Raw genomic sequence first — 25,708 nt, forward strand, 5'->3', positions numbered from 1 at the left:
TTCCCAAATCAAGATGCGGTCATACCAACTTCTCAAAGCTATTATTTATTCTGTACAAGGTTTCACTGGACATCAGACATTCTTCTACTCTTGCTTACACAGTAAACAAGTGCACATCAGCCCTTTGGCTCAGGTTCACAGGGCTTCCCTGGGGAAGGGGGTCAGGCCAGTTAAACTTGGGGCGTCTTTCTCTGATGCCTCCTTCTGGGAGCATTGGAAAGCTTCAGGCTCCAAGGGGCACAAGCTGGGCCCAGCCATGTGGATGCCCAGAGCTCCGTGCCTTGGTGCTGAACAGTGTTACTCTCTGTGGCAGCACCGAGTTTTGTCCAACTACTCAGAGAAAATCACGCCCGTGGGAAAGAATCGTACAGCTGAGGCAAGATGTCCCCAAACACCCAGGCTCCAGCTCCTGGGGTAGGACTGAAGACCAATGTCAAGGGGGGCTGAGGGGTGGTATGGGCATCCCTGAGAAACTCGGTCCAAAGGGCCTATGTCTAGGAGGCTCTGAGAAGGGATGGGGGCATGAAGGTCAGGAAGAAAAAGCACATTAAAAGGGAATAAATTAAAGGTGAGAAAAGCTCTAGAAATAAGGGGCTTGTGCTATCCTTCAAACAGCTGGGGGAGTAGACCAGGGGTGGCTTAGAGGAAGTGGGCAGGAAAAACTTGATACATTACCAGAAGAAATATCCTTCTACCTACTCTCCTCTCCGCCTCACTGCAATGCAAACCGAGCCAGGGGCTAAGGGCATGATCCCCATTATCCCCCAGCGGGGTTGAACATGGCACTGGGGAAAAGGGAACAGGCTGAGGGATATTTCAGGGAGGGGAAGTTACCCCCTGGTCCCCAAATGCTATAAGGCACAATTCTTGGAGGCAACTAGATTCCATCCAGAACATTAAAAAAAAAAAAAAAAAAAAAAGCAACAAAAAAAAGAAAACAAAAAACTTGTTAGATCCTGGGTCTACTGTGGCTGTGCTTGGGGTCTGGCCAACGTCCACCTAGCACCACTGGGGGCTAGCATTAGAAAAGCTGTATTTGAAGAACTAAAAACAAACAAAACAAAATGACCAGCACAATGTCCCAGCTGTAAAGAGGTGTGAAGGAAGCATCTCCCATCTGAAAACTTTAGTTATGGTAATTAAAAAAAAAAACCAGGTTTTTAAAAACCAAAATCAGCTTTTTTTCCCCCCCAAAGTCGTCCCCTTGTCTGTCCCCCTGGAGTTAGCAGCGTTAAGAGGGCTCTTGGCTCATGAGTGTTTTTCTTGCTTCTGGACCAGTGAGCGGGGTCCAGGTGAAGACAGGTGCCGGGTTCCGGCGCCAGTGCTTCCAGGCGGCGATCCTCCCAGCAGGCTCCAGAGGGCGCTGTCTTCTCGGGAGGAACTGGGGGCTGGAAGGGCAGCAAGTGGACCAGGATCTTCTCCCCACAGACCGCTGTTGTTTATTACACACAGGAAAAAAACCACAAGCTTAAAACTGCAAACAAGAGACGCCGAGGGGGCACTGCGCTCCAGGCTCTGTGTCCTGTCGATCTTCACACCAGGTGGCTCGGAGCTCCCGGCTCCTGGCTCCAGACCCTGACTGGGCTGCAGCAACTCCTGCTCGGCAGCGTTACTTTGCTTTATTTTTCTCTTATTTGTCAGGTTCTTTTTTTTTTTTTTTTTCTTTTTGTCTTAAAAAAAAAAAAAAAAAACTTAGGGTGTGGGGCCACCACGGGGAAGGGAGAAAGAGATGTAGCTCCTCGCTGCTACATGCGGGAGGGCGGACTGGCCAGTTCGTAGAAGAGCAGATAGGCGTCGCTGGTGCGCACTTGGCTGGAGGACATGGGTGTGACGCTGCGGAGAGAGGGGGGGACATCAGAGAGAGCCCTGGAGAGGGGGCCACGGGGACACACACGGTGGGGCTGGCGGACCGTGAGGGCCCATTGCTCCTCTCCCTAGGTGCCCCGGAAGTTGATCTCTTTTGCAGTCTTCTAGAAATTCTGCAAAGGGGTGGCAGGCTCAGACATATTACATGGCCTTTTGGCTCTGACCTCCTCCATCTGGTCAAAGGGGAAGCCACACAGGTGGGTGAGGTGCAGGTGTCGGCCAGCCAGGAGCCCTGCCTGAGAGCTCTGTCTCACCTGGAGTCATTGAAAGTGTGCCATTCGCCTGTCACTGGACTCCGGCAGTAGGCTGTATAATGGCCACCCATGGTGGTTCCAGAGTGATTGGACACAGCGTACAGGTTGTAAACAGCGTGGTCTGGGGAGGAAGTACAAGGTTTCAGGCCCCCAAAGCATTCCTTGCCCCACGTTCCCTTCTCCCTCATGCCTCTATTCCTGATTTTTGTTAACTCACTCTTCAGCAGCTTCCTCCCACCTCCTGGCCTCCCATCTGGATTTTAGGTCCTTGTGCCTTGTTTCTGCCCTCCCAGCTGAAAATACTCACTGGTGTTTTCTGAGGCAAATTCTCTCAAGTCCAGGTCTCTTAGTGGGAAATTCACAAATGTTGTGAGCTTGCTGGTTCGTATCCTGGATTCTGAGAACCGCTTCAGGTCTGGGGTTGGCATTAAGTCAAGGACAAGAGAGGGTGGCAAGGGTAGTCAAAGTAAAGGGGACTGAGTCCTAAGAGGGTGAAGCACTTCTCAGAAGCAAAAGAGCAAACCAGGAAAGGAAAGTCTACCACGTTTCTTTTTTCCTACTCTGCTCGTCCTCAGTTCAGCCCCTTGTCATCAGTCACTCTCTAAAGGCAAGTCCAGCTTGCCATGGTGGACTGGATCTTAAGGATACGGAGCACCAAGATCTTTGGGAACCTCTGGATGGAGAACTTCTTTATACATCGTTTTCTGGCTCGGCATCGACAGCACGTCTGCAAGACAGAACAAAGAGAGCTACAGAGGACTTGGGGGAGAAATCAGTGGGCTGAGTCCAGGAACTCCCAGGCTGCATCTGCCGGTGTCAGGTCTCTCCCAGAGAGTGTGTTCTGGGTCCCACAGGAGGGGACTTACCGGCTTCTCATCGCCGTCAAGCACGTCCTCTTTGGTGAAGAGCCTCATGCAGTCCATTAAAGTCACCTCAGGATAACCTCGCTGGGAGAGACAGAGAGTACGAGTCACAGAGGTCGATGCTGTGAGAGGATGAGTGGGCCTTCCAACGGGAGGCAACAGGGGCACGTACCTTAGCGATGGGCAGTGAGAGGTCCCAAAACGGATCAAAGACTGTCGAGCAATAACCACAGTCGGTACACGTCAGGGAGCTCTTTAGCTGCCCAACGAAGAGATCTGCAGAAGAGATGGGACAGCCGAGCTTAAGCCAGGAGAAGGAGCACACGTCTTCTCTGGGCTGTGTGCCCTCTCAGCGCTCTTGCCTCTGTCCGTGGGCCGCTGGGCAGAAGGAAGGTCCCCTGAGAGGATGACTCTTAGGGCTTTTCACACTCACGCTCTGCTGAGGCAAAAGCAGTTACCAGGGAAAGCAGGCCTTCTTCCCATTCATGCACTTACCCCCAATCCGACTGTCTTCCCGTTCTAGGTACTTCCTCCACATCTGTCGTCCTTTCTCATCATCACTAGGAACCAGAGAGAGGGAGACAACTGGGTCAGAGCTCATGCCATGAGAAGTTTACGGATCCATCAGTCTAAATATTTAATATTTAAAATTCTTTCCAAATTATTACCCCCAAAGAAGTCAGCCCAAAACTCAAGTTCACCAAGTTTTTCTTCCCCACAGCATTCTCCTCTTACTTACGGAAGATGATCGAGGTTCTCAGGGTTGGACTTGGGCCTCACTGTCACTCGGTTCACCTCATTGTGGAGTCCATCCAGAAGAAAGCGAAGAAACTCCTGAGCATCTTGCTGACTGAGTCCAAAGAAAAGAGTGAGTGATAGCTCTCATTCCGAGAACCACCCTGTGGCCGGCACCCACCCAGGGGAGGACATGTCAGCAAGGCTCTTACTTATAGCCAACAAAGCGTGGTGCGTATCTCTGGATCTGGGTCTTGAACTCAGATGGGCTCACCACATCATTGGGGGATGAAGTCCATATGGTCTGGATTAGTTTTGCAAACTCTATTGGGAGGAGAGGGTAGAGAGGGGGGCGTGGAGGACAGGTGAGACATTTTCTGTAAGAAACTCAAACTAGAATCCCAACAAAAAGAAGCCAAAGAGAGAAGACTAGGAGGGACACATACAGCACACAACTACTGATACTACTGTGGAGCAGAACCCGTGTCCAGGGCCAGGCTCCTCACCTTCCATGAGGGCTGTGTGGGCACTGCTGCTGTGGCTGAGATCCCGCATGTACAGCCTCTGAAGGCAGTAGTCCCTCAACTCCCGGGTGTTGCTCAGGCACTGCAGAATGGAGTTCATGAAGCACTGCAAGAGATCACCCGCTCAGTAAGACACAGCCCTGTCTGGCATGTCCACTCCCCTAGTACCAGAGGCCCTCTGGCTCATCTACCCCAGAGATGAACACTCCCACAGTCTCAAGTTCCTCTTTCTGTAAGGGGAAGGGGCGCTGTGGGGCCAACTCCCACTGGCGGCACAGGTGACGTAGCTGGTTATTGACGGTGAGGTGTACAGAAGGGTGTGGGTGTGCCGGACAGAAGTGGGTGGGAAGTGATGGATGTCCTTCAGGATAAGGCTCCGGGAAAGCAGCTGACAGTAAAGAGGGCAACTCCCCTATAGCAGTGCTTCCTGCTAGGGGCCAGGAGGGAGGCGGCGCCCCAGCCACTCTGTAAAACCCACCAGCCAGGATGGGCAGTATAACTGGCCTCTAGAGGACAGGGAGTCCGCAGGAGCCAGAAGGGAACTCTGGCCAGATGGTCCCATTGGGACAGGAGCGCGTGGCCTGAGGAAAGAAGTGGGCTGGGAAGGGCTCACCGTGTTCCCAAGGTTTCGAAGACCAGCCAGACCCTGGGCGCTCTTAGAATTCTGGAAACAAAGAACACACGGCATATGAGGCTGAAGGCAAACAGGCTGGGTCAGTGCTAGGCGCACTCACACAGCTTTCTGCCAGAGCCAGGAGGATCAGGCACACACATTGTTCTCTCTTCAACACACAACACAGATACTCTGCAGGGCTTTCCTTTCCTTTGTTGACATGTGCTTTCTCTGATCTGTACATGCCTCTTCAGTCTCTGCCATACTGGAGGCTGGAGATTAGAGCTAGAGCCTAGGAATTAATGTATTTGATTGCCAGCTACAAGGAACTCCGGGTCCCAAATCTGGGCACTATCTCAAATGACCCACTTTTCCACCCTTAGATGTCCAATACACGAAGCAGCTGTCGTAACAGGCGCTTCAAGGAGATCTTGAAATGTTCAATGACAAAATGTCTGAAGTGAGTTTAAGATCTTCAGCTTGAGGAAAACTGAAGTTGGCCTGCCATTCTGAATTGCCGGAGACAGGTGGAATTCCTTCCAGCTGAGCTCAGCTCCCAGAGGCTGATTAAAGCCTGGGAGAATCCTCCCAGCCTGGCTCAGGTTTCGGCATCCTGACTGGTCACTGGCTGGGAGCCCTTCCGATGGCAGACTGTGACTACACAGGGGTAAGCACCTGGCTGAGGGTGCCACTTCGTTCTTGTCCCTATTGTGGAGGTTGGTGAGGGGGCTGGAGTGAGACAGCTGCTAGGTCCACATCTCTTGGCTAATCCTGGCCCTACCTGCAAGGAGTCAGAAAACCTTTGGGCTCAAAGGGTTAAAGAAACAGTGTGCAGATGAGCCTGCCACCCCCTCTCTCAGGGAGGGGACCCGGGAGCCAGCAACTCTGGAGCAACACTGACTGGGGCATGCGTGGGGCCAGCTCAACCCTGATCAGAACAGGAGCCTGAAATAACTCAGCTAAAATTACTCATGCCGTGTGCTGACAAAGCCCATGAGGTTGTCAGCTCAAGGGGGTGGGGTGGGGAGAGGCAGGCTGAAGGAGGGCTTTTCTCAGGAATTGCCCTGCTGATCCCACAAGTAAGAGGATCCCTTCTTGCCAGTGATCAGGTCTGACACTAACAGGTAGGGAAGGAAATATACTCAGAAGAGAGACCTGGTTTCCACCTGCAGTTAGCAAGCAAAGCCTATTGGCAGCACGTGGGCAAAAGCATCCTTGAATTCTGCCAGTGCTAGCAGTATACGGCCCCAAACACAAGACTTTAATCTTACCTTTCTGACAGTCTAAACCCTGATGTTCCAGTAAGAGGACCACAACAGAGATAATTCCCTGGACAAAGACCTTAACAGGGTTTTCAGGTAGACCTGGAGAAGGACTTCTCTGGTGCCCAACAAAAACACTAAAGTCTCCGTGTTGCCCGTTTGGAACTAAACGTTAAACCCTGTCCACCACAGGATACCTGTCCTCCCCTCCTCAAAGATCCACTCTCACGCTTATTTTTGGCATTGCTTGTTAGTTCTTACCCCCTGGGCCTCAGACAACATCTGTCTAAAGGAGCTGCAGAAGCAAAGCCTGGTGATCATGTCAGTGTCCACCAAAGTGGGCCTCCAGCTGAGACAGTAGTCCCTCAGCACTAATGGGGACCGGGCAGTGGAAAACTGGAGGTGTCTTTGCACTGAGGCACTTGTGTGGTGTTGACACTTTTAACTCTGACCCAGCACAGTGAGGGTCAAGAACACGTCATCACCTACGGTTACTGTTCTTGAGAATCTAACTCTACTAACGGCCTGGCAGGTATAGAGATGGGGAAGGTTCTTTTATGGCTTTGCGCGGACCCTCTGTTCGTTTTTCTTTTTGTAGGGGTGGGGGTGGATTGTGCCTTTGTCTAAAATTTCCTGAATTCAAAACTACTTGCCAATTTCTAAGCGCTCTGTGTAGAAGGCGGCTGGATGAGAGGAGTCGGGGGGTGGGAGTGGAGGGGAGAGCAGGGCTGTTCTATGCCCAGCCAGATATTCTTCTGCCATGAATAGGAAATCAGGAGCTCCAGGGAAAGTCAGCACTTTCCATTCTGGAGAGGAACAAAATGTCCCAGGAGTGACCTTTCTTATGGGGGAAAACAATCCTACCTCTGGGCCGACAGGGAGAGGCTAGAACTGGAGAGGTTGGGGGAGAGACCCCACACAGCGAGCCTCTCACCGGGAGAGAAGGAAATGACTCCAGTTGCTATGTGGAGTGCATACGCAAAGACTGGAAAGAGTCTGGATCAAGAACTTCCTTAAAATCAGTCATCAACAAACCTAACCTTGACTTAGGGGCAACCACTGTTCTAAAAGGTCAATGCCACCTCCACGGTTAGTAGACAGACAGCATTCTCCCTCCGTGAAGGAGCAGGGGGCTCAGGGAGAGCCCGCTCTGGGTTAATGGGGAGGAAACATTTGGGGATGTGGGTCATATAAGCAAGGCTGATTGAGGTTTGTGTCTTTACACTCAAGACCCCAGGAAAGGGCTTTCCTGCTTACTTCACCTGTGCCATGAGGGTCAGCCATGAGTCCTGGCTGCGGCCAAGGAGCCTGGTGTGGCCCTGGCACGGGGCAGTGCACGCACTGCCAACTCGGGAGCTGGTGCCTGTTACATAAGATCTGTCAAGCTCTGGCCCCTTCTCCCTTCCCCAAGGGGGCAGTGCCCAGCTTCTGGCCCCAGCATTACCCTGGGGTGGCTACTTCATCTGAGGGATCCACTGCCCACTTAGCAGAACTGGGGGAGGGCAGGAAAGGAAAGGGAAGCTGCCCTCTTTCACCTGTCTGCGACTCCTCTGCCCTTCACCAGGTCAAAGGACCCCCGTTACCAACCCTTCGGAAGAGCGCCCTTTGGGGCGAGTGAGGAGGGGGCGGCTCTTTCCGAACAGCCTTTCTTGCTGGGTTTTGGCCTTGGAGGAGTCACACCGCCGAGTCCAGCGTGCTGCCCACTCCCTCACACAGCGAGAACTAGTCAAGGTTACGCTTTCCTGCACCTGTCCTGAGAGGTGCCAGGAATTAAGAGCCCAAGGGCCACCTGGTGCCCGGGTCACGAAGAGGGAGAGGAAGAGGGGAGGGGGGGAACCTCAGGGGCTGGGACCTCAACAAGGGGAGGGGGCCGCGAGTAAGCCTGAGATCACCTGGGGAGGGGGCATTCCTTGCCGGGAGACCCTAGGAAAGGAGGGGTGGGGGCTGGGAGGAATCGGTCCCCCCCGGCCCCGGAGCGCGCGGCAGATGGGGGTGGGGGCGTCCCGGGGAGGAGGCGGAAGTCCAGGCCCCCGGCCTGGGGGTCCCGGAAAGGGGCCCCGCGTACCTTGGCTTTGTTGAGCAGGAGCCCCACGAAGGTGGAGAGCAGCAGGGAGGGGGAGAGCGGGGAGCGCGGCCGCAGCTCCTTGGCGAGGGCGGGAAAGGGGGAGGCCGGGGGCTCCTCGGGCAGGGTCACGGTGTACGAGGTGCGCATGCTGGGGGGCGGGCGGCGGGCTCGGCCCCACGCCTAACGTTGGCAAAGGGGGCGCGGGGGAGGACCGCGCGGTGCCACAGCCCGGACGCTGAGGCCGGAGAGGCCGCCACAGGACACCGTCCGCGGCGCCCGGCGGTAACTGCTCCGGCCCGCCGACCGCGCGCTCCTCCGCCTCAACCTCCCCGGCGCGCGCCGCCAACCGCCCCGGTACCCGGCTCTCGCGCTCCGGCTGACTGGCGGCCCTGCCGGCGCCTCGGGCCCCACGACGTCAGCGCCGCGGGCGGGGCCAGCACCCCAGCCCCGCCCCTGGCGCCGGCACGCGGCCCCGAGCGCGGCCGGGGCCCCGCCCCCCGTACCTCGTCCCCCTCCCCCGCCCGGAGCCTCCCGCAGAGCGGCCCCTCGCCGGGACTGCCCCCTGCCCGCTGACCCCACCGGCCTGGCTGCCGCCAAGACCCGCCGTCCCCGGGAAGGGCGGGACAGGCGCGCCGAGCCCCCCGCCGGCCTCGGGGTCGGGACTCAGGAGGACCCCCACAGGACTCTGTCAGTCCGGTGAGCCGCCCCCCAAACCGGGAGGCTTACGGTCCCTGACTTCTGGGAGCTGCCGGGCATTTGGCGCACCCTGTGAAAGTTCCGTGCTCTCCGCGGGGGGAAGATGCACTTGCACACAAACTTTTGCACGTCGTTCAGGGGGACTCAGGCCCTCCAGGAGCCCGAAACGCACACAGCTCGCGAGGGTCGGTGGGCCCGCGGGTTAGGAGCACGGATTTCCCTGGCGTCAGCACTGAGCCCTCCCCGCCCCCCACCTCTCCCCAGTCCCAGTTCGTCCCATTATCAAGAGAGCCAGTGCTCCTATTTTATAAGGTACAAGAGGTCACTGTCCCATTTGGCTCCAGGGAAGAACATTTTCTGGCTACTTCTGCCCAGTTACCCAGCTGCATCTCTCTCAGAATCTCAGATTTTGGTTTGTTTTGGAAGGTGGGAAGAAAGTACCACCGCGGTGGGGACGCAGGTGCTCAGCCCGGGTGGGGGCAAGCGGGAGGGCTTAGATGCCTGAAGAGCAGAGGTCTTTGCATTTCATTTCAGATGCTCCACCGCCCCTCACCTATCAGGGACCCACACAGAATCTGCCTAGAGAAAGTATCTTGTTTGGAGCCTGCTGGCTATTTTTAGCCAGTATTTTTAGCATTTAAAAATACTCAGAAGCAGCAGCGTGTGCTGTTACTCATCTGTGGCCTCCTTCTGTTCCTCTTGGCATGCTCATGGCCACATGTACACGCGCCCTGCTCACACGACCTCAGCCACATGGGGAATATGTCCCGGACACAGGTATGGGGTGGGCGATGGTCAGCAAGGGCACTGGTGTTAGGAGGGGAGCGCCCCGTCCCTGTCCTCACTCGGTGACCAGATCCCCGTGACCAGATCCCCGAGGTGCTGCCTCAGCCTTCTCCCTGCTTCCCTCTTTCTAGGCACACCCTTTCCATTGAGTCCTACAGTGTCTGCAGCAATGCTGGCCTTTGATGACACCACACTTCTGCCTGTAAGCTCCTAGAGCACCTGACTCCTGCGTCCAGCATGGAAGCTGAGGTAGCTCCGTCTGTGAGGCTGTCTGTCCGCAGGCTCCGTCACCACCCTCGCCCTTCTCTGACCCCTGCTGCTAACCAACCTGCTCTTACTTCTCTGCTTCAGCACTTGCCTTCTCTCACTTAAAAGACAAAGCTGCCACTGATTAAGTACTCACTAAATGCTAGGCACGGGCTAAGTGCTTTATATATATTATCCCGGTTAATTTGCATAATTAACGAAGTGATGTAGGAACTATTATCTCTGTTTTCTAGATGAAGGTCCTTAAGTCCTGAGAGGCCAAATGACTTGCCAGAACCACAAAGCTAATAAATGACAGTGTGGGGGCTTTGAACCCCAACCTGGCTTACGGCAAAACCTGTGCTTTTAACAATTACCAGGAGATTCTGGAATGCCCTTCCGCTCCCTGCCAATTACCTGCTTGTAAAGTATGCTCAAAACTTGTGTTTTCCACCAAGCCCTCTCTAAAGAACTCCATTCAGCGTGGAACAGCCCATCACAGCATAACCCCTGTCCACTGGTATTCAGCTTACACCATGTTAATTTATCTTAATATGTTTATCTTTGTTTTATAAGTGTCTTTAAGGCTCCTGTAAATGGTTTTAGATCGTCTGTGGGCTTGTGCGATCACACTGAAACCTCCTCGGGCAGGGCTGTGGGTTCTCTTAGTGGGCGCTTGATAAATGGTGTTGATCTCATGTCTAAGTGGGGGCTGGACCAGGCTCTGTTGAATATCCTGGAAGTCCCACAGAGCCTCACAGGGTGGGGTGAGTCTTGATTTGCATGCTGAATAAGCGTGTTGTGGTAAGCACTGTCTTCACAGGTGCTTCCCCACTGGAGCATTTGGCCTCTGGCCCCATGACTTAGGCCAGCAGTGTCATGACTCTTCAACAGCTTAGGCCAGTACTCCCACCCCAGGACATCTTGGCATTGTATTAGCACGCTCACTCCCTCTTTCCTGGTTCCTGGGAAGTAGAAGGTTAGAGCCAACGCTGGGAGCAAGGAGGCCCAGATGAGGAAATCTACCTGCAGGGGAGCTCTTTGAGAAGGCTGGGGTGAGGGGAAAGAATTCACATAGGGTCCGGTCTCGTCAAGCAGGTCTGACTGCTGAAGGACACAACCAGCAAGCAACTGTGGCTCATTTCTCAACTGGCCAAACCCCCGTGACACCCTTTCTCCGCAGTGCCATTTCTTGAAGCGGGGTGGGGAAAGAATGGATCTTCTGGGATTGGAATCTGGCTCTGGCTCCACGACTCTGCCTGAAATACGCTGAGCTAATCTGAACAGGACTCATTCTTGTAGCCCGAGATTGCCATTGCTCAGAACCTGTGCTTGGCCCATGTTCCCTGTGGTTAAAAATTTTCTTCACCTCAATCCTTTTTGGCATGGATGGAATATAAATAAATTAGAGTCAGGGTTAGCTCTGTGAGGGCAGGCCTGAGAGTATACCCTGCTTCCTCAGATCTCAGTGGTGGCTTAGTTCAAGGGTTTTGGAAACACTGCTCTGACCCAGGAAAATGACCTCCCCTGCCCCCTCCCCCCACCAAGCACACACCTGTCATTACCATCACAAGTGGATAGACTGGTGGCTTGACTGACTGACTGAATGGGTAGGGGCTCCCAGTCCTTGTTGTGGGTTGGGCTTTTAGCCCACAAGTGCCACTGGGGACAGAAGGCCCTCTGCTTCCCTGTATCACTCCGACCCCAGGAGGCCAGAAGCTTTGTACTCTTTCCAGCCCTAGGGCAGTCTGGCCTGAACCAGCTGGGTTCCAGAGGCCCACACATGTCCCTCTCTTGCTTATGTTTCTGTGCGGGTGCCAGTTTTACCTATCCATTGAGGTCGGAGGGTGCAGGGGGCCACGTGTGCAGCCTGGGCCCTGAACATGATGTTCATTTGTGTAGCTGCTGGTCAGTGGAGCGGCTCCCCCTCGGGCAGGGAACATTTTGCCGGGCTCGGATTAACTTCTCCACTGCCCAGCCCCACCCCAGCACCATGTTAACTCATGAAGACATCCTGGAGCAGGGGAGGAGGGAGGCAGGGAGGATGATGCTGGGCGCTGACTGAGAAACTGAGCCTCGGTGAGGCGGCACGGGGGCCACCAACCAGGTCACAGAGCATAGCCCGTCTTCAAGGGATGGGGACCATTGGCGTCTTGCTGACACCTGCCCGAACTGCCTGTCCTTTCTCAGCAGCTCGTACTGGTCCTGGTCATGGGACCCTTTAGCTTAAGGTCTCCTCTGAGAGGCTTTCTCATGTCAACAGAGACTCAAGTCCTCAGGACGTTCAGCTTCCTGGGGGTGGCTGAGAGGGTCAGGGCAGCCCCGGGGTCCCAGGCTGCTAGGCTGGATAAACAAGACTACCGGGATGCACTTCAGCATGGCTGAATAAACAGAGAAGGCAGTGGGGGAGAGAGGAAGGTCACACTTCTCCACTTCTCACCCCGGACCGCTAGGGCAGTTAGTTCCTGCCGCCTTCAACTTGTTCTCTTTGGAGTAACCCCTGCTCGTTGCAAGGCAGCAGTGAAGTTCAAAGTCCCACCCAAGAGTAAAATCACATGACCTCCCCTTATATAATCTCCCTGTCACTGAACAGCTGGGCACCCAAGGCTTCGGGAGATGAGTCAGCAGCCCCTTGGCAAATAGGACCCAGGTATTCTAGGTTCCCAGACCTTTCACTCCTAGCAACAGGTTTTAGAGCAGAGGGCAAGGGTCTGGAAGAGGCTGTGTGGGGAGGATAGGCGGGCGGGCTCTGAGCCTTGCTCCCTGGCTCTGCATCTCAGCAGCAGGTACTCAGCCTGATGACTGTGCTCTGGAGGGCCCTGGGCCAACCCCTGCTTGTCTAGGGGAGAGCAGAGGGTGGCCTGGGCAGGGTGGGGTGAGGGCAGGGCTGAGGCTGGCAGGCAGAATGCCAGGGCTGGGGAGGGAGCAGTTGGAGGGGTGGAGCAGGGGAGGATTAGGATGGATTGTAGGGGTTAAAGCGCAGCCCTGGCAGGGCTCAGTGGGAACAGCTTGTCCTTCCATAGGCCCAGGGAACAGGAGAGGTGGGGCGAAGGGGGGCCATAACTGGGCTGGGTGCTTGGGCTCCAGGCTTTCTGCTGGGCCAACCCACCTGGCCGGGCTTGGAGTCCCCACAGGCGATGGGTGGGGTGGTAGTGAAAGCTTTTTTTTTTTTGCCAGTTCTGAACCATCAGTCCCTCCCCTCCAATCTGTCTGCATTTTAAACAGCACGTGGAGCCTGGGGCAGCCCTCATTATCTTAGGCTGAGCTGCAGTCCCCCCACCCCCCACTGGTGGTTTGTTGGTGCACATGCAAGCATGGGGGTGGGGGGGTTTCAGAATTCCCAATCCCCCTCCACCAGTCCTTCACTCGCGCTCAGCTGAGTCTGTAATATTCCAAGTTCATGTTGGCTGTTACTATTAATGAGGAGAATGAGCCTGGTTAGAATTGTTCTAACTCCCCGGTTGGTGCCTGCTTTTGACTTTCCTTCATGAATGTCAGCTATAGTTCAAGTTGGCTACCCGGAGAGCCCCTGGATCCAAGGGCCACCCAGGGGGACCCCAGAAGAGTCAGATCACACTGGACTCTGCCACATGATACAAGGGTGGTCCCCTTCCTGCTCCACTCAGATGCCAAAAGCCCCTTTTCTATCTTCTCCCTTTTCACTAACTCTTCCATAGCATTTTATAGGTTTCAGATTCCTTCACGGCCAGTTTGCTTGGAGCCTCCTGACACCCTGTGAGGTGGGCAGGGCAGTATGACCCATCCCTTTTATGGATGAGGAAACACAGCGCAGATGAGCGGTGTCTAAGGTTAAAGAGGCAAACTGTACCTTCCAGCCTCAGGCGGCCCCTCCCTTCCCCACCACCTGTGACACTTGACTAACGACACCTGGGGCTGCCTCCTATCACAACTATTTTAAGAACTTATTTCCCCAAGTTAGTTGTGAGTGCACTGAGAGCAGGGATCACGGCTTTCATCTCTCTTGCCTCCCGAAAGTGCCTAGAAGGGAACAAGGAGGACTAACATTTATTAAGCACATACTGTGTGTCGTACAACCTTTGGTTCCTTACAATGATCTATGAAGTGGGAACTATGAAGACTCTCTTTTGTCAAGGAAACAGGTGCAGAAGTTAAGGACCCTTCTTTGAGGTAGACTGCTAGTAAGCTGAGCCCCGAAATGAATGAATGAGAAGTTCAGATCCCCAAATGGAAATCTGAAAAGACACTGGACCCAGTTTTAGAAAGAAGTGGTGCGGGCCTCTCGAGCAGGGTTGTTGTGACCTCAGGAGAGGGAGTCGGCAGCAGGAAGTAAGGCTGAGAGCAGTGAGGAGAGGGGGTGAGGCCACATGAGGGTCTGGCCCCTGAGGGGCCGTCCCCATGGGTAGTGTCTTGCCTGTGAGCTCAGGGCGAGACACTGGCTCCACTGTAGGACGTTAACAGCTACTCAGGTGTGCTGTAAGCTGGTTCTAGGTGGGAAGGAGGGATGTTAGGGTGGTTGAGTTTGCCCCAGGGCAATCTGCCACCTCTCTGAGCTCCTCTCTCAAAACTCTCCTCTGTCTGGTCCTGGAGGAGGAGGAGAGGCTGAGGTGTCCCTTGTGGGGGGGAACAGGGAGGGCAGCAGCCTCCAGGGAGGGAAGTTTGAGATATGCCTGTGTAGGAAGGAGGCAGAGTTCCAGTGGAGTTTGACTCTCCACCCCCCACCAAGGGAGGAGACCCTGCTCTCATGACTGGGACTGAGCGCGGTCTGCAGTTTAGTCTGTGGAGAGGAGGTTTTCAAACCTCAGTACGCTTAAAGGTTACCTGAAGCGCTTATAAGAAGGACAGATTCCCAGGTATATCCCTAGAGAGTTTGATTCCGGGATCTGGGTTGGGCCCAGGCCCCTGGATGATTAAGCCTCGAAGGTGATTCCTGTGGACCTCACTTTGAGGAACACTGCATACCATAAAGAACTTTTCTCTTCTGAGCAAAGGGAGGGAGCCTCCCAGAGGTCTTTAGGGCCCATCCACTAAGAGCTGCTTTCTGATTGCCCCCGAGGTGAGCCACAGCAGCATATCTAAGTGAATCATGCTCTAGTCCAACCATATGTCCCTCTGAGAACACATACTTCTCCCAGGCCAGGTCTGTTATCCCCCGCTTCTCTTCCATGCCAGCCCTCCAGTGTAGCCGGCCCTGCCTTGTCAGGTTCTGAATACTCTGGGAGGCACCAATTTTTGTGTCTCCGTGGCCCTTCATAGACAGCCCAACAAGACCAAGACTCTCTAAGACTCTATAAGTAATGTTATTAAATTTGTCCCCTCAAGACCTTTAGTTATGTTAGGCTTAAAGGTCTATGACCCAGGGGCGCCTGGTTGGCTCAGTGGGTTAAGCCTCTGCCTTCTGCTCAGGTCAAGATCTCAGGGTCCTGGGATTGAGCCCCACATCGGGCTCTCTGCTCAGTGGGGAGCCTGCTTCCCTCTCTCTCTCTGCCTGCCTCTCTGCTTACTTGTGATCTCTCTCTCTCTCTCTGTCAAATAAGTAAATAAAATCTTCAAAAAAAAAAAAGGTCTATGACCCAAAGCCCTACGCCTGTTTTGTACCCCTGCTCCCTTTGTCTGGACGAGCCCACTAAGCAGCATTTATTTCTTGCTGTGCACAGCTCTTATTTGCAAAAGGCACCTGTCCTAGAAGTAGGGGGCTGGTACACAGCTGTCCTGCCCACTGGTTTGTCTGTCCACCTGCCCATCCATCCATCCATCCATCCACCCACCTATGCAACCGTCCCTCTGTGCATCCATCTCCGTACTCATCCATACGATCAGCAGGTCAGCTGTAACTCCACTACACTCTGTGCAGTGCTAGGCCCACGAGGAGGCATTTAGAGATGTGATTTCTTTCTCATTCTTTGAGAGCTTGCCACCTGATGGGTCCACTAATAACTAAAGAAAAGGCAGAATGTAGTCAGTACCCCAGAGAGGTGTGTTCACAGATTAGATGCAAGCCAGCCTCTGGCAGGACCAGAATACAGAGGTATGGGATTATCTAAAACCCTAGACAAAATTGTTTCCAACATTTTCCCCAAAGACACATACATGATAAGCACCGCTATCCAGACACTCCAGGACTGGTGTCCATCAGAGGGGAGTCCCTCTCCCCCTGATGTCTTATGCCCAGATGGTAAGCCAGGTCCCCAGGCTGGGAAGTAAAAGCCCGAGCAAGAGGAGAGAGACAGCCAGAGCAGGGAGGCCTCTCTTACCACAGGGAGCACTCGCGGTGTGGGGGCCTCAGCATTCAGTCCAGGATGGCGCAGGGCCTGCAGGGGACCCTGGCATGCTGGGTGGCAAAGCGGAGGGTGAGCACTGCAGTGTATGTGGGGGTAGCCGAGCATTTCCGGGAGCACTGTTGGATGGGCATCCAGGGCAGGGGTCGTGAAATGGGTTTCCTAGGGAGAGTGGGAAGACCCCTGAGCAAGGCACTGAGCCACAGGGTACCAGCCATGCTGAGATGACTTCTCTGGCTCAGGCTGCAGGAGACGCTGTCACAAGGATTGGGAAGGAGACCTCTGCTTCGATCAGCAGTCAGATGGGGAGCCCATCCTTTAATTGGGGTCTTCTACATCCTTTGCTGCCTCCCCAGCCCATCACTGGGTCCCCAAGGGGCAAACTCACCATGGTGTCTCGCCCTGGAGAGCTGGAGCGGCTGGACCCAGGGGCTTGGCCCTTGCTCTTCTCCCACAGACTGTAGCGGCCACTGGGTCGGTAGGTGGGGCTGAGGACTTCAGGGACTCGAGAGGTTGGGGTCTGGGCGGGCACCTGAGGCGCACTGCCCTTCCGGCCATAGTTCTCCAGGTAGTCGGCCAGGTACTCCGAGCGGCTAGCTGCCTGGTAGAGCCCCTGCAGGGCGCACAGCTCCTTGCGCGTTCGGGCCAGCATGGGGCTGCGACCCAGGTTCCCAGGGTCTATCCGGTAGCTCTCTGAGGTCCGGAGGCTGGAGAAATCCCGGGCCAGGTCTGATTGACTGTTTGACTTCTTTTGGGTCAGGGTTCCACCCTGGTCACGGGCAGTCACAGGCAGGTAGCTGAGGGAGTTGTTGGTCACTCCATAAGGGAATCCGCTGCCCCCACTGAGTCCGCTCCCTGAAGGCCGCTCAGTGCCCCGAGTCTGGCTCTCGGCCCGCTTACCTCCCCCGATGATGTCAGGTCTCAACAGGGGGCGGCCCCTGTCATAGTCCAGGATGGAGGAGGGACCATAGGTTCGGGGACGGGTGAGGAAGCTGGTCGGGGGGCCTGGCTTAAAACCAAGCTTTTCCTTCTCCAGGAAGGAGGCAGCCAGGTTGGCCCCGTAGGAAGAGGGAGTGTAGGTGCCATAGCCCGATTTGGCATAAGGGGCATCTGCGTAGCGGGCCGATTCTGTATAGCGCTTCAGGGTGGAGGAGAGCTGGGACATCCTTCGGGGCGGCACTCAGTGGGGACTGGGAGCCTCATGGGCTGGAAGACAAGGAAAGTGGTTGTCAGAGGGCCCTGCCAGGTGTCAGGCAGGGTGCCCCCATCCCTCCTCTTCAACCCCACCTGGCTGGAAACGCAGATCTCAATGAGAGACCACATGGTCCATTTCCACGAGAGGCTGGCCCACTGCTAAGAAACACACCTATGCTTGTGTATTCACACCGGAGAGCACAAGATGTGAGCCAGCTTCTACAAACCACAGAGGGCCACCAGTCTGCACATCCTGGCTACTCCGAGTGCTCCCTTGCAAAGCCCTAGATGTGAGGGTGGGGACCGCCCTCTCTCAGCAGCCCTCCAGGTGACCCACAGTATGCCAGTCCAGATCTCAGCTGCTCCCTCTCTTCCGGCCCTCAACCCCTGGATTGAAAATGCCGGCCATTTTAAGAATTTAAGTCTTAATTCTTTCTGCTGAAAGGAGGAGCAGGAATCTTTTTGGAATCCTACATTGTCTGAGCTTGGAAAGGCCCCGGACCATTTGGTCAGATCCCTGATGAGGAAAAGGAGGCTCATGAGAGGAAGCAGGGGGACTAGGGGAGGTGGTGGTGAATGAGCATGTGGCAGGAAGTGGACTTGACCTTAGTCTCCAGATAAAATCCCACAGTTTTTCCTTGGACACGGTCACCTGCTCTGGTGGGGAATCCTCGTGTGGCAGAAACTTCTTTCTTCACGGATCTAACTCAGGTGGCTCTAAGCAGAGTTGGGATCCTGTGGCCTCTCAGGGGTTCTTCTACCAACCTCCAAGCCAACAAGCTCACGGTGATGACTTGTGCAAACGGGGCCCCCTAGAGGCTAAAATCCTTCACTACAGCCGGTACTCCTTGTCCCCACACCCGGCGCAGCTGGGGTGGGTCTGGAGAAGGCACACAGGAATCTCTGAACTGGGGGGTTGTAAGGATCCTTTTTAAAAAATACTATTTATTTATTTGAGACAGAGAAAGCGAGAGACAAAGTATGAGTGGAGGGGGAGGAGTGGAGGGAAAGGGAAAAGCAGACTCCCTGCTGAGGATCATGACCTGAGCCCAAGGCAGACACTTAATGGACTGAGGCCCCCAGGCACCCAAGACTCATCTGTTTTAACCTCTCTGTTGTACCGATGGGAACAACGACACTAATGTGCCCAAGGTCACAACTAGCAGAGTCAAGATTGGAATTCAGGTCTTTCAGGTTTCTAGTCCAGTGCTTTTCCTACTGGACCTTGATTCATCCCTCCCCATCAAGTTTAAGCTCATTTGGGGACCATCAGAGTCCTTCTGTCACCCGAGGTGTGCAGGCTTCATCTAAAATGGAGTTCGGGGGGTGGGCAAAAAAGGTGCTTCGGAGAGAGGAACAAGTAGGATCAGGCCTCTTTCCTAGAGGCTATCAGGGGTTCTTGGGGGGCTCCTGCAAGGGTGGGGGACAGAGCCCTCCAGGAACCTCAGAGTAGTGGTACAGGGCTGGTTGTGGCTTGCCCTGTGACTGACTAGCTGGGTGATTTTACACTAGTCATTCAGCCCCTCCGAGCCCCAATCTCCTCACCTGTACAATGAGTATAATCATCGTCATTATGGTTCCTACCTCACAGGGTTGTTGCGAGGAATAAATGAGATAATAACATGTGGAGGCCCTCAGCTCTGAGAGTAGTTATTATCTGTTCCCCCAGCCCCTGCCAGGCTCTGGGCCCCTCCTTTGTAGGCCTGTAATAATGTGAGGGCTGGCTGTCTCCCGGCCTGGCTGGCTTCTGACCTCAGCCCCCGGGGCACCAGACTTCCCCTGCATCCCTCAGCGAGGCGTGCGTGTGAGCGAGCGGGCAGTGGGCAGAATCTCGCTGTGCTGCAGACACTGGCTCGGGCAGCCCACGGCCTGCCCTAGTCTGGCAGCCCGGCCCATTTGGGCAGAGAGGAGTTGGTGCCAAGCCCCAAACGCTGTGGCTTGGCAGAGGGCCCTAGCAACTCAGTCCATGCAGGGCGTGGGATAGGTGCAGGGGTAGGAGATCGGCGGGTGGGAACCTCCATATGGATCCCAGAACAGAACTTCTAGACCCTGCCAGAGACCAGCAGCAGTTTTCAGTCTGGGCTGGCTCAGAAATGCCTGGTCTCCATTTACTATGTATGATTTTCCCACCTGGCCTGGGGACCCCCATCTTCATACACACACCCTTGCCCACTGTGTTCCCACCGCCAGCTCAGCTCCCACTCCTTTCTAGGAAAAAGTAACTGGACGGTGACCTTGTGCAGGGTTAGAGGGGGACCACAGCTCTCCTTCCATCTGCTTGGCTTCCTGGGGTACAGAGAAGGAAGAGTGTAAACCCTGAGGGAGGCCGAGAAAGACACAGACAGAGGCACCAGGGTGGGGGCGTGGGACGAGTCCTGCTCTATTTCACTTTGGAGAAGCTCCATCAATAATTCAAAGTCAAAGAGACTCCAGGTCTCAGGAACTGGGCTCTGGGACACCGGGCAGCCAATCAGATATGGTCCCCCCCCTCCCCCCCGCCCGGCCCAGGGCATGAGCTCATGCCTCCTCCCCATGGCTTTCACTCCCCCTCCTCCACACTAAGGCTCCCAGGGAATTGGTATTCTGCAGGCAGTGCCCCAGACTCGTGACCTCTCCTGGCCCTGTTTATGACGCAGAAGTGCTGCGGCCAAACAAGGTACAAGGGACAGGGACAGACAGCCCTGGGAAGGCTGGCAAGTATTCCTTGGAAATACTTGGGCTAGAGGTGGAGTTACAACCTGAATCCCAGGAGGCCTCCTAAATCCCCATTCTCCTCTCTGCCCCAATCTGGCAGGCGAGTGAGTGGCAGACCACCGCCTCCCTTGCCATAGCAGCCTTGGCTGTGGGGGGGTGTCATGCCATCACTAACAGCTCCCAACCCTAGCAGCTGCCTTCCAGCGCTGACGTTGGACTTAGAGTTCCCGTGTCTGGGGAGAGGGTCCCTACTGCGGCTGAGACCTTGAGCAGGCGTATCCCCTCCCCTGACTCCAAGTTTCCCTCTTGAGAAAAGTGTCAACACCTTCCAGGTGAGCTGACAGCTTGGGTTGGTGCCCCTTGGTGTTACCTGACACGGCTGTCCCTGGAGGCCGCAGAAAGCACCACGGGTGGGAGAGCAGGCTGGGCCCTGGCTGTAGGCTTGCTGCGCAAGACAGGGACAGGACGGGCACTCACATGGCTTGGAGTCTCCTCGTTGCCACAGGAACGGCCTGGACTGAATGGCCCTTTCATGGGGCAGTGGGAGGCGAGCCGATTGGCTGGGATCCCCTGTCTCCCTCCCTGCCGGGCGTGGGGCCCCTGCTGCCCTGCTCCTTTTGCTGTTTACCGAGAGCTGGCAAGTATAGGCATGTGGCTCTAGGCAACTCCTCCCAGGTGCCCGCCACCTCGGACAGCAGGGGCACACCACCTGCCAAGCTCCTCCTCCGTGTCATCTTCAACCGGGCGCCTCCACTCTTCCCTGCTCTGCCAGAACTCCCCTGTCACTTGGCTCAGTTTCCCCCTCTTGGGAAGTGCAGCTGCCTTTCCTCCACAGAGCCCTCTGCTTCCTGAAAGGACACGTGAGCCCAGCGACCGTGACCCGCCAGCAGGCCGGGAACACCTTTGGACCAGGCACTGCGCTGAGCGCTTCTGTCGCAGCTTCCACGCGGGTCACGGCAGCCCTCCCTGGAGCGCTGCCTGCCCAGTGCTCCTCGCGGCGCACTTCCTGCCCGGTGTCCCCAGAGCCTCAGCGCAGCTTTAGGTTTTAATTCTTTCAGAGAAAGAATTTAAACTTAGAAGCATCATGTGAAGGTTTAATGATTTACATTAAATCGAAGTTGGTATTTTTATTCAAGATTCAATAGACAAGGAATGAAATAATGAAACTTTGAAGCGTTTATCAGTCCTATTTCTGAATTTCCTGAAGTTTGAAACTCTACGAAGACTTTTGGGACACCACGTGCCAATCCTCACGGTCGGCCCCAGCAGTGGGTGCCATCCTCACGCCCACTTGCTCATGAGGAAACCAGTGTTGGCGGAAGTGACGCGGGTTTCCCAAGGTCACGCTGCGCGAGCAGTAGCCGTGTAGGACTGGCACCTGTTCTCGGTCCCCAAACAGCCACCCTGAGGCCAGCGCCTCCACTTTGCACTTCCCTGGCCTCTCCCTGAGCTGGAATGGGGCAGGACCTGTGGCCTGGGGCTCTGGGGGACACAGGCATCCCCGTCTACGCCACGGTGTGGCAGGTACAGACTCCCGCAGGAGGCGGCCCTTCGAGTTTCCACTTTGGGCAAACAAAAGCAAAGCCAAGTGCAACCTGAGCACCAGTACAATTCTGATCCGCCAAGAGATGGTCCAGGAGGCCTCCATTTCACCCACGGTGCCAAGCTCCCGAGTGTCCCAGGGCCCTGGCATTTAGTGCCAGCCAGGGCCCTTGGCCCCAGGCCTGGTTATGGACATGCCCCCCAGCCTCCTACCCTTGCTGCAGCTTGGTCCACCCCCCCAAGGTACCTGTGCTAGATGAGTCAGGGGTTAAAATGAGCCCTGTCTCCCTGGGCAGCCAGCCCCTGTGCGTCAGCCACTGTCATTTCCTGTTGCTCACGTGAAGGGCTCCCTAACCTGCCCAGCCAGGGGAGGGACTTGCTCCCCAGGAATCTCAGACACTCCTGGCCCCGAGGGTAGGGGGTGGGTAATGTCCCACATCCCAGGAGACTTCGTAGCCCCTCTCTGTTCAGATCCACTGTGCTTTCTGGGGGGAAGGCATGCCAGCTTCTGTGGCCTTGCCACTGTCTGGAGAGAAAGCCCCTAGCTGGGTTTCAGAGGTGTGCCTCAACAGAGTTCAGTCCTCCTCTCCTCCCCAGGTGTCCGGGACAGGTGAGTGGGGAGTCCCAGCCAGTCCTGCCAGGTGCTTGGGAACCTCCACAGGGGTGACCTCAGAGCTTCCCAAAGCCACTTGCTAACACCATTGGAATGAGGCATAGCTGATGTGCTGACCTTGAAAGGTAAAGTGGTCTGAGAGAGGGGTCCTGTCTCCCTTCGTGTACACGTGCTGACCCACACTCCTGTCTGCTTGGGCGCTGTCTGGGCACAAGCATCAGCTCCTAGGTTGAGGGATGTCCTGGCAGGTGTGCTGGCTGCGGGTAGGGTGGAGGGCCTCTGTGGGGGCAGTTGGTGCTTGCCTTCTCAGTCCCCAGCCGCCTCAGTGTGCCTGCCTCCACTGTAACCAGTAGCTCTGTCCCTCAGGGGCTCGCATCCATAGGCCCACCAGTTTAGTGCCTAATCCTCTTGCATGCCTTGGCAGGGGGCCATTCAAGAGAATTTAGGTCCATCTCTGTCTCCCTTGCTACCTCCAGTAGTTGCCCCAGGGCTGGGAGGGGGTGATGGGATGAGGAAGACTAGAGATGAAGGTGAGAATCCCGACTGGTGAAGTAGGGGGGTGGGCCCAGGGTAGTGTCTCTACAGCAGGCTTCTGGATTTAGGGTTTGGAGAGGGTAGCCATCTCGACACTTCCAAGAAAATGCAAAGGAATGGGCGTACGGGCAGTACTGGTATCCTTCAATTCTCTTCCCTAATCCCGTCTGTCGGGAGCTCTCCTGGTGCCCCCACCCCAGGGGAGAGTCCCAGTCTCCCTCCCTTTCCTCCAGGGCTTATCTTCCCTCTGTCCTGGTCGCCCCTGCCTGCCTCCTCCAGCCTTCACCGTCCATCTTGCCCCAAGTACTCCTCCAGACCCAGCTGGGCAGCCTATCACATGCTCCCCCAAACACACAGGGTCCTCGGGACAGCGGGCCCCATAAAGTTCACATACTACAGGGGCAGCTACTGACCTGTGTCCGGGGGCACTGGACAGGATCTGGGGGCTTCTTCCCCAATGAGGCAAGGGACCGTGGTGGAGAGCCCCGAGGCTAGAGTCCGACTAGGGCTGGGTAATCTGGAGCTCAGGTTACCGACTCCGATATATATAGTATCTTATCTGACCTCACAGAGATGGCTAGCTCAACTCACTTGCATTCCAAGCCCAGGGAGAATTAAAGGGGCAGTGGCAGCCCTCCCTTGAGGTGCTGCCCTGATGGGCCAGTGCCAGGTGAGGAGATGGTGCGAGGGCTCTCTGAAGGGGGACATGTTCAAGTGGAACACAGGGGGGATCCAAGGGGAAACAAGGGAGAGGATAGAGAATGGAGAGAAGAGGGGGAAGCCTCCATGCTAGTCCAGATCCTCCCCTGGAGGCAGAGTACAACTAGAGATCCAGGCACACACGTAGTGAGAGGCATGCGGGACCTGGCCTCGGGTTCGGTCCAAACTCTTTTCTAATGGACTTCTAGGCCTGGGAATGTATTCCTGTTCTTTCCCTTTTATTGGCTCTCAGACAGTGGGAAAGTCATGTAAGCCATCGGAACCTTAGTGATTTAATCTGTAAAACAGGAGTAAAAAGTGTAAATAATGCTATACCTCACAGTTGTGAGGATTAAATAAAATAATATTTATAAATTTCCTGGCACATGGTAAAAGTTCAATAAATGCTAATAATGACTATACTGAATACTTCCACTAATTATGATAATTAGTGGCAGTATTTGTAGTAACACCTACCACGGAAACCTTCCTAGGGAGAACAGGGCCTCTGGGCCACCTCTTGGGAGTGCTGTGTTCTAAAGGCAGAAAAGAGCCCCATGGTTTTCTGTCCTATAACTGGCAAGGACAAATGACTCTTGCTATAATCCCAGATGTCCAGCCCATATAGTGGAGAAGAGCCGGGCCTATTTCGGCTCCTTCCCCCTTTGCCTAAAAAAAATATAGCAAGGGCGGCTGCCCGGAGGCTAGCAGGAGAAAGCTGCTCCGGGGGGTGGTTCCACTCTACCTGTCGGAGTGCTCAGGATTCCAAGGCCACAGAGCTGGGCTGGGCAGGCTCACGGGAGGATGGAGCAGGATTCTTAACCTCTTGGGCCTTGGTGCTCTTGTCTGCTCCCAGTCTGCGTCTCCTGTTTCTCGATGGTTCTCCCTGAGGACTGGGAGTACCCAGGATGGTGCCTCCACCCTGTCTCAGCAAAGGCTACTGACTCAGCTTGGGTCCCGGTGATGCACTTCAGAGGACGCCCTCGTCCCTGGCCCTCATTCCAGTCCTCATTCCGATTCCAGCTTGGCATGCATCTACAGTACCAAAGGAGTGCGGGATGCCCCAACCCCAGCCCATCCAGCTCTCCTTTCCTCTACTTTCCAGGGTTGGACTTGGGGGAACCTTCTCGTGCCCATGCCTGGGGAGGTGAACGTCACCATGATCTCCAGCTCAGCCCCATTCTAAAAGCAGCCAGCTAGGGAAGCAGAGGTACACTCCTCAGAGGACAGTAGAATGGGTTGGCCAGAGCTTGCCGTGGCTGTTAAGTCTAAGTTACTCGCCTTGGAGCACCGCGTGCCTGCTTCTGGTTTGGGATTGGTGAGAATTTCAAAGATGCCTCTTTCTGGTTTGGGATTGGTGGAAAATCTCCCCTTGCACTTCACTGCTGCCTTACCCCCACCCCCACCCCTTTGGCAAACTGACCGGAGACAGCCCCCAGGAGCTTCAACAGGGCGGAATAAGCGAACAGGATGGACACGTGGGGAAGGGGTTGTCAGGGTCCAGACGTCACTCTTAGGCCATATACCGCACAGGGCACAGAGACGCGGACCTGCCCAAGCAGCATTTCCTTAGAACACACTGATCAGCACACAGATGGCTCTTCCTGGCACCCTGGGCTGTTAGCTGGCAGCCCCCACCCCCCTCCCCAACTGGCAGCCACAGCTGGGGCTCCTCCGCACAGCTGGCGCTCGCCCTACATTTCTGGTACCCATTCTACCCAGGCTGTCGTTGATACCTCACTTTCTGAGCCAACAACGGGGCTGACCTCCGCATCCCTCCTCCCTAGTCTCCGACAGGTGGCACGTACCTGCCTCTTCTCCGAGGATGGACGAGCGGAGCCGGGCACAAGCATGGAGCTGCGGGTGAGTCCCGGCTGGTACTGGCGCGGCGCAGTGAGCAGCAGCTGACGCAGAGGGCTCCCTGGCCTTGGCTCCTGCCCGCCTCTCCCCCACCTCCGCCGGGGGCCCGGTAAGGACCTCCCCGGGAAATCGGCGCCACCCAGCGGGCAGCCGCCTCATTGCGCCCCGGCCGGCAAAACCACGCCGCGCGTCTCGCGTCACTGAGACGCGTCACGGCTATTGGCTTGTTCCTATTGTGGCGTCAGAAGAGCCCCGCCCGACCGGCGTCTCCCGGGCGACCCGTATATACAGAGAAGCACGTGGAGGAAGAGCGCGCGAGCTCGGAGGGGGTGGAGCGCGACGAGAAGTGGATCAGTATGCGGCCGGACGGGAACGGCAGGGAAGGTACTGGGGACGAGTACCTTC

The 25,708-nt window shown here is 55.6% G+C and overlaps 1 protein-coding gene across 11 annotated transcripts; it reads right to left on the reverse strand.

The window, feature by feature from the left end:
• Window positions 1–29: 29 nt before the first annotated feature.
• Window positions 30–25,485, reverse strand: USP2 (ubiquitin specific peptidase 2). 11 transcript variants are annotated; one of them, XM_032358006.1, is made up of 15 exons: window positions 25,252–25,485; window positions 24,189–24,478; window positions 16,556–17,373; window positions 16,144–16,329; window positions 4,856–4,906; window positions 4,225–4,348; window positions 3,931–4,042; window positions 3,723–3,833; window positions 3,479–3,543; window positions 3,156–3,259; window positions 2,987–3,067; window positions 2,769–2,847; window positions 2,428–2,535; window positions 2,121–2,241; window positions 30–1,833 (listed from the first exon to the last, which is right to left on the reverse strand). In XM_032358006.1, the coding sequence occupies exons 3-15, from the start codon at window positions 17,330–17,332 to the stop codon at window positions 1,746–1,748; spliced, it is 2,007 nt and encodes a 668-aa protein (XP_032213897.1). In that variant the 5' UTR covers window positions 17,333–17,373; window positions 24,189–24,478; window positions 25,252–25,485; the 3' UTR covers window positions 30–1,745. The 11 variants fall into 11 exon arrangements, with proteins under 11 accessions (XP_032213897.1, XP_032213899.1, XP_032213895.1 ...); XM_032358008.1 differs by lacking the exon at window positions 24,189–24,478 and having other exon boundaries at window positions 25,256–25,485; XM_032358004.1 differs by lacking the exon at window positions 24,189–24,478.
• Window positions 25,486–25,708: the final 223 nt, after the last annotated feature.

Source organism: Mustela erminea, chromosome 9 (assembly GCF_009829155.1).
Source record: "Mustela erminea isolate mMusErm1 chromosome 9, mMusErm1.Pri, whole genome shotgun sequence".
In the NCBI taxonomy this organism is placed as follows: Eukaryota; Metazoa; Chordata; class Mammalia; order Carnivora; family Mustelidae; genus Mustela; species Mustela erminea.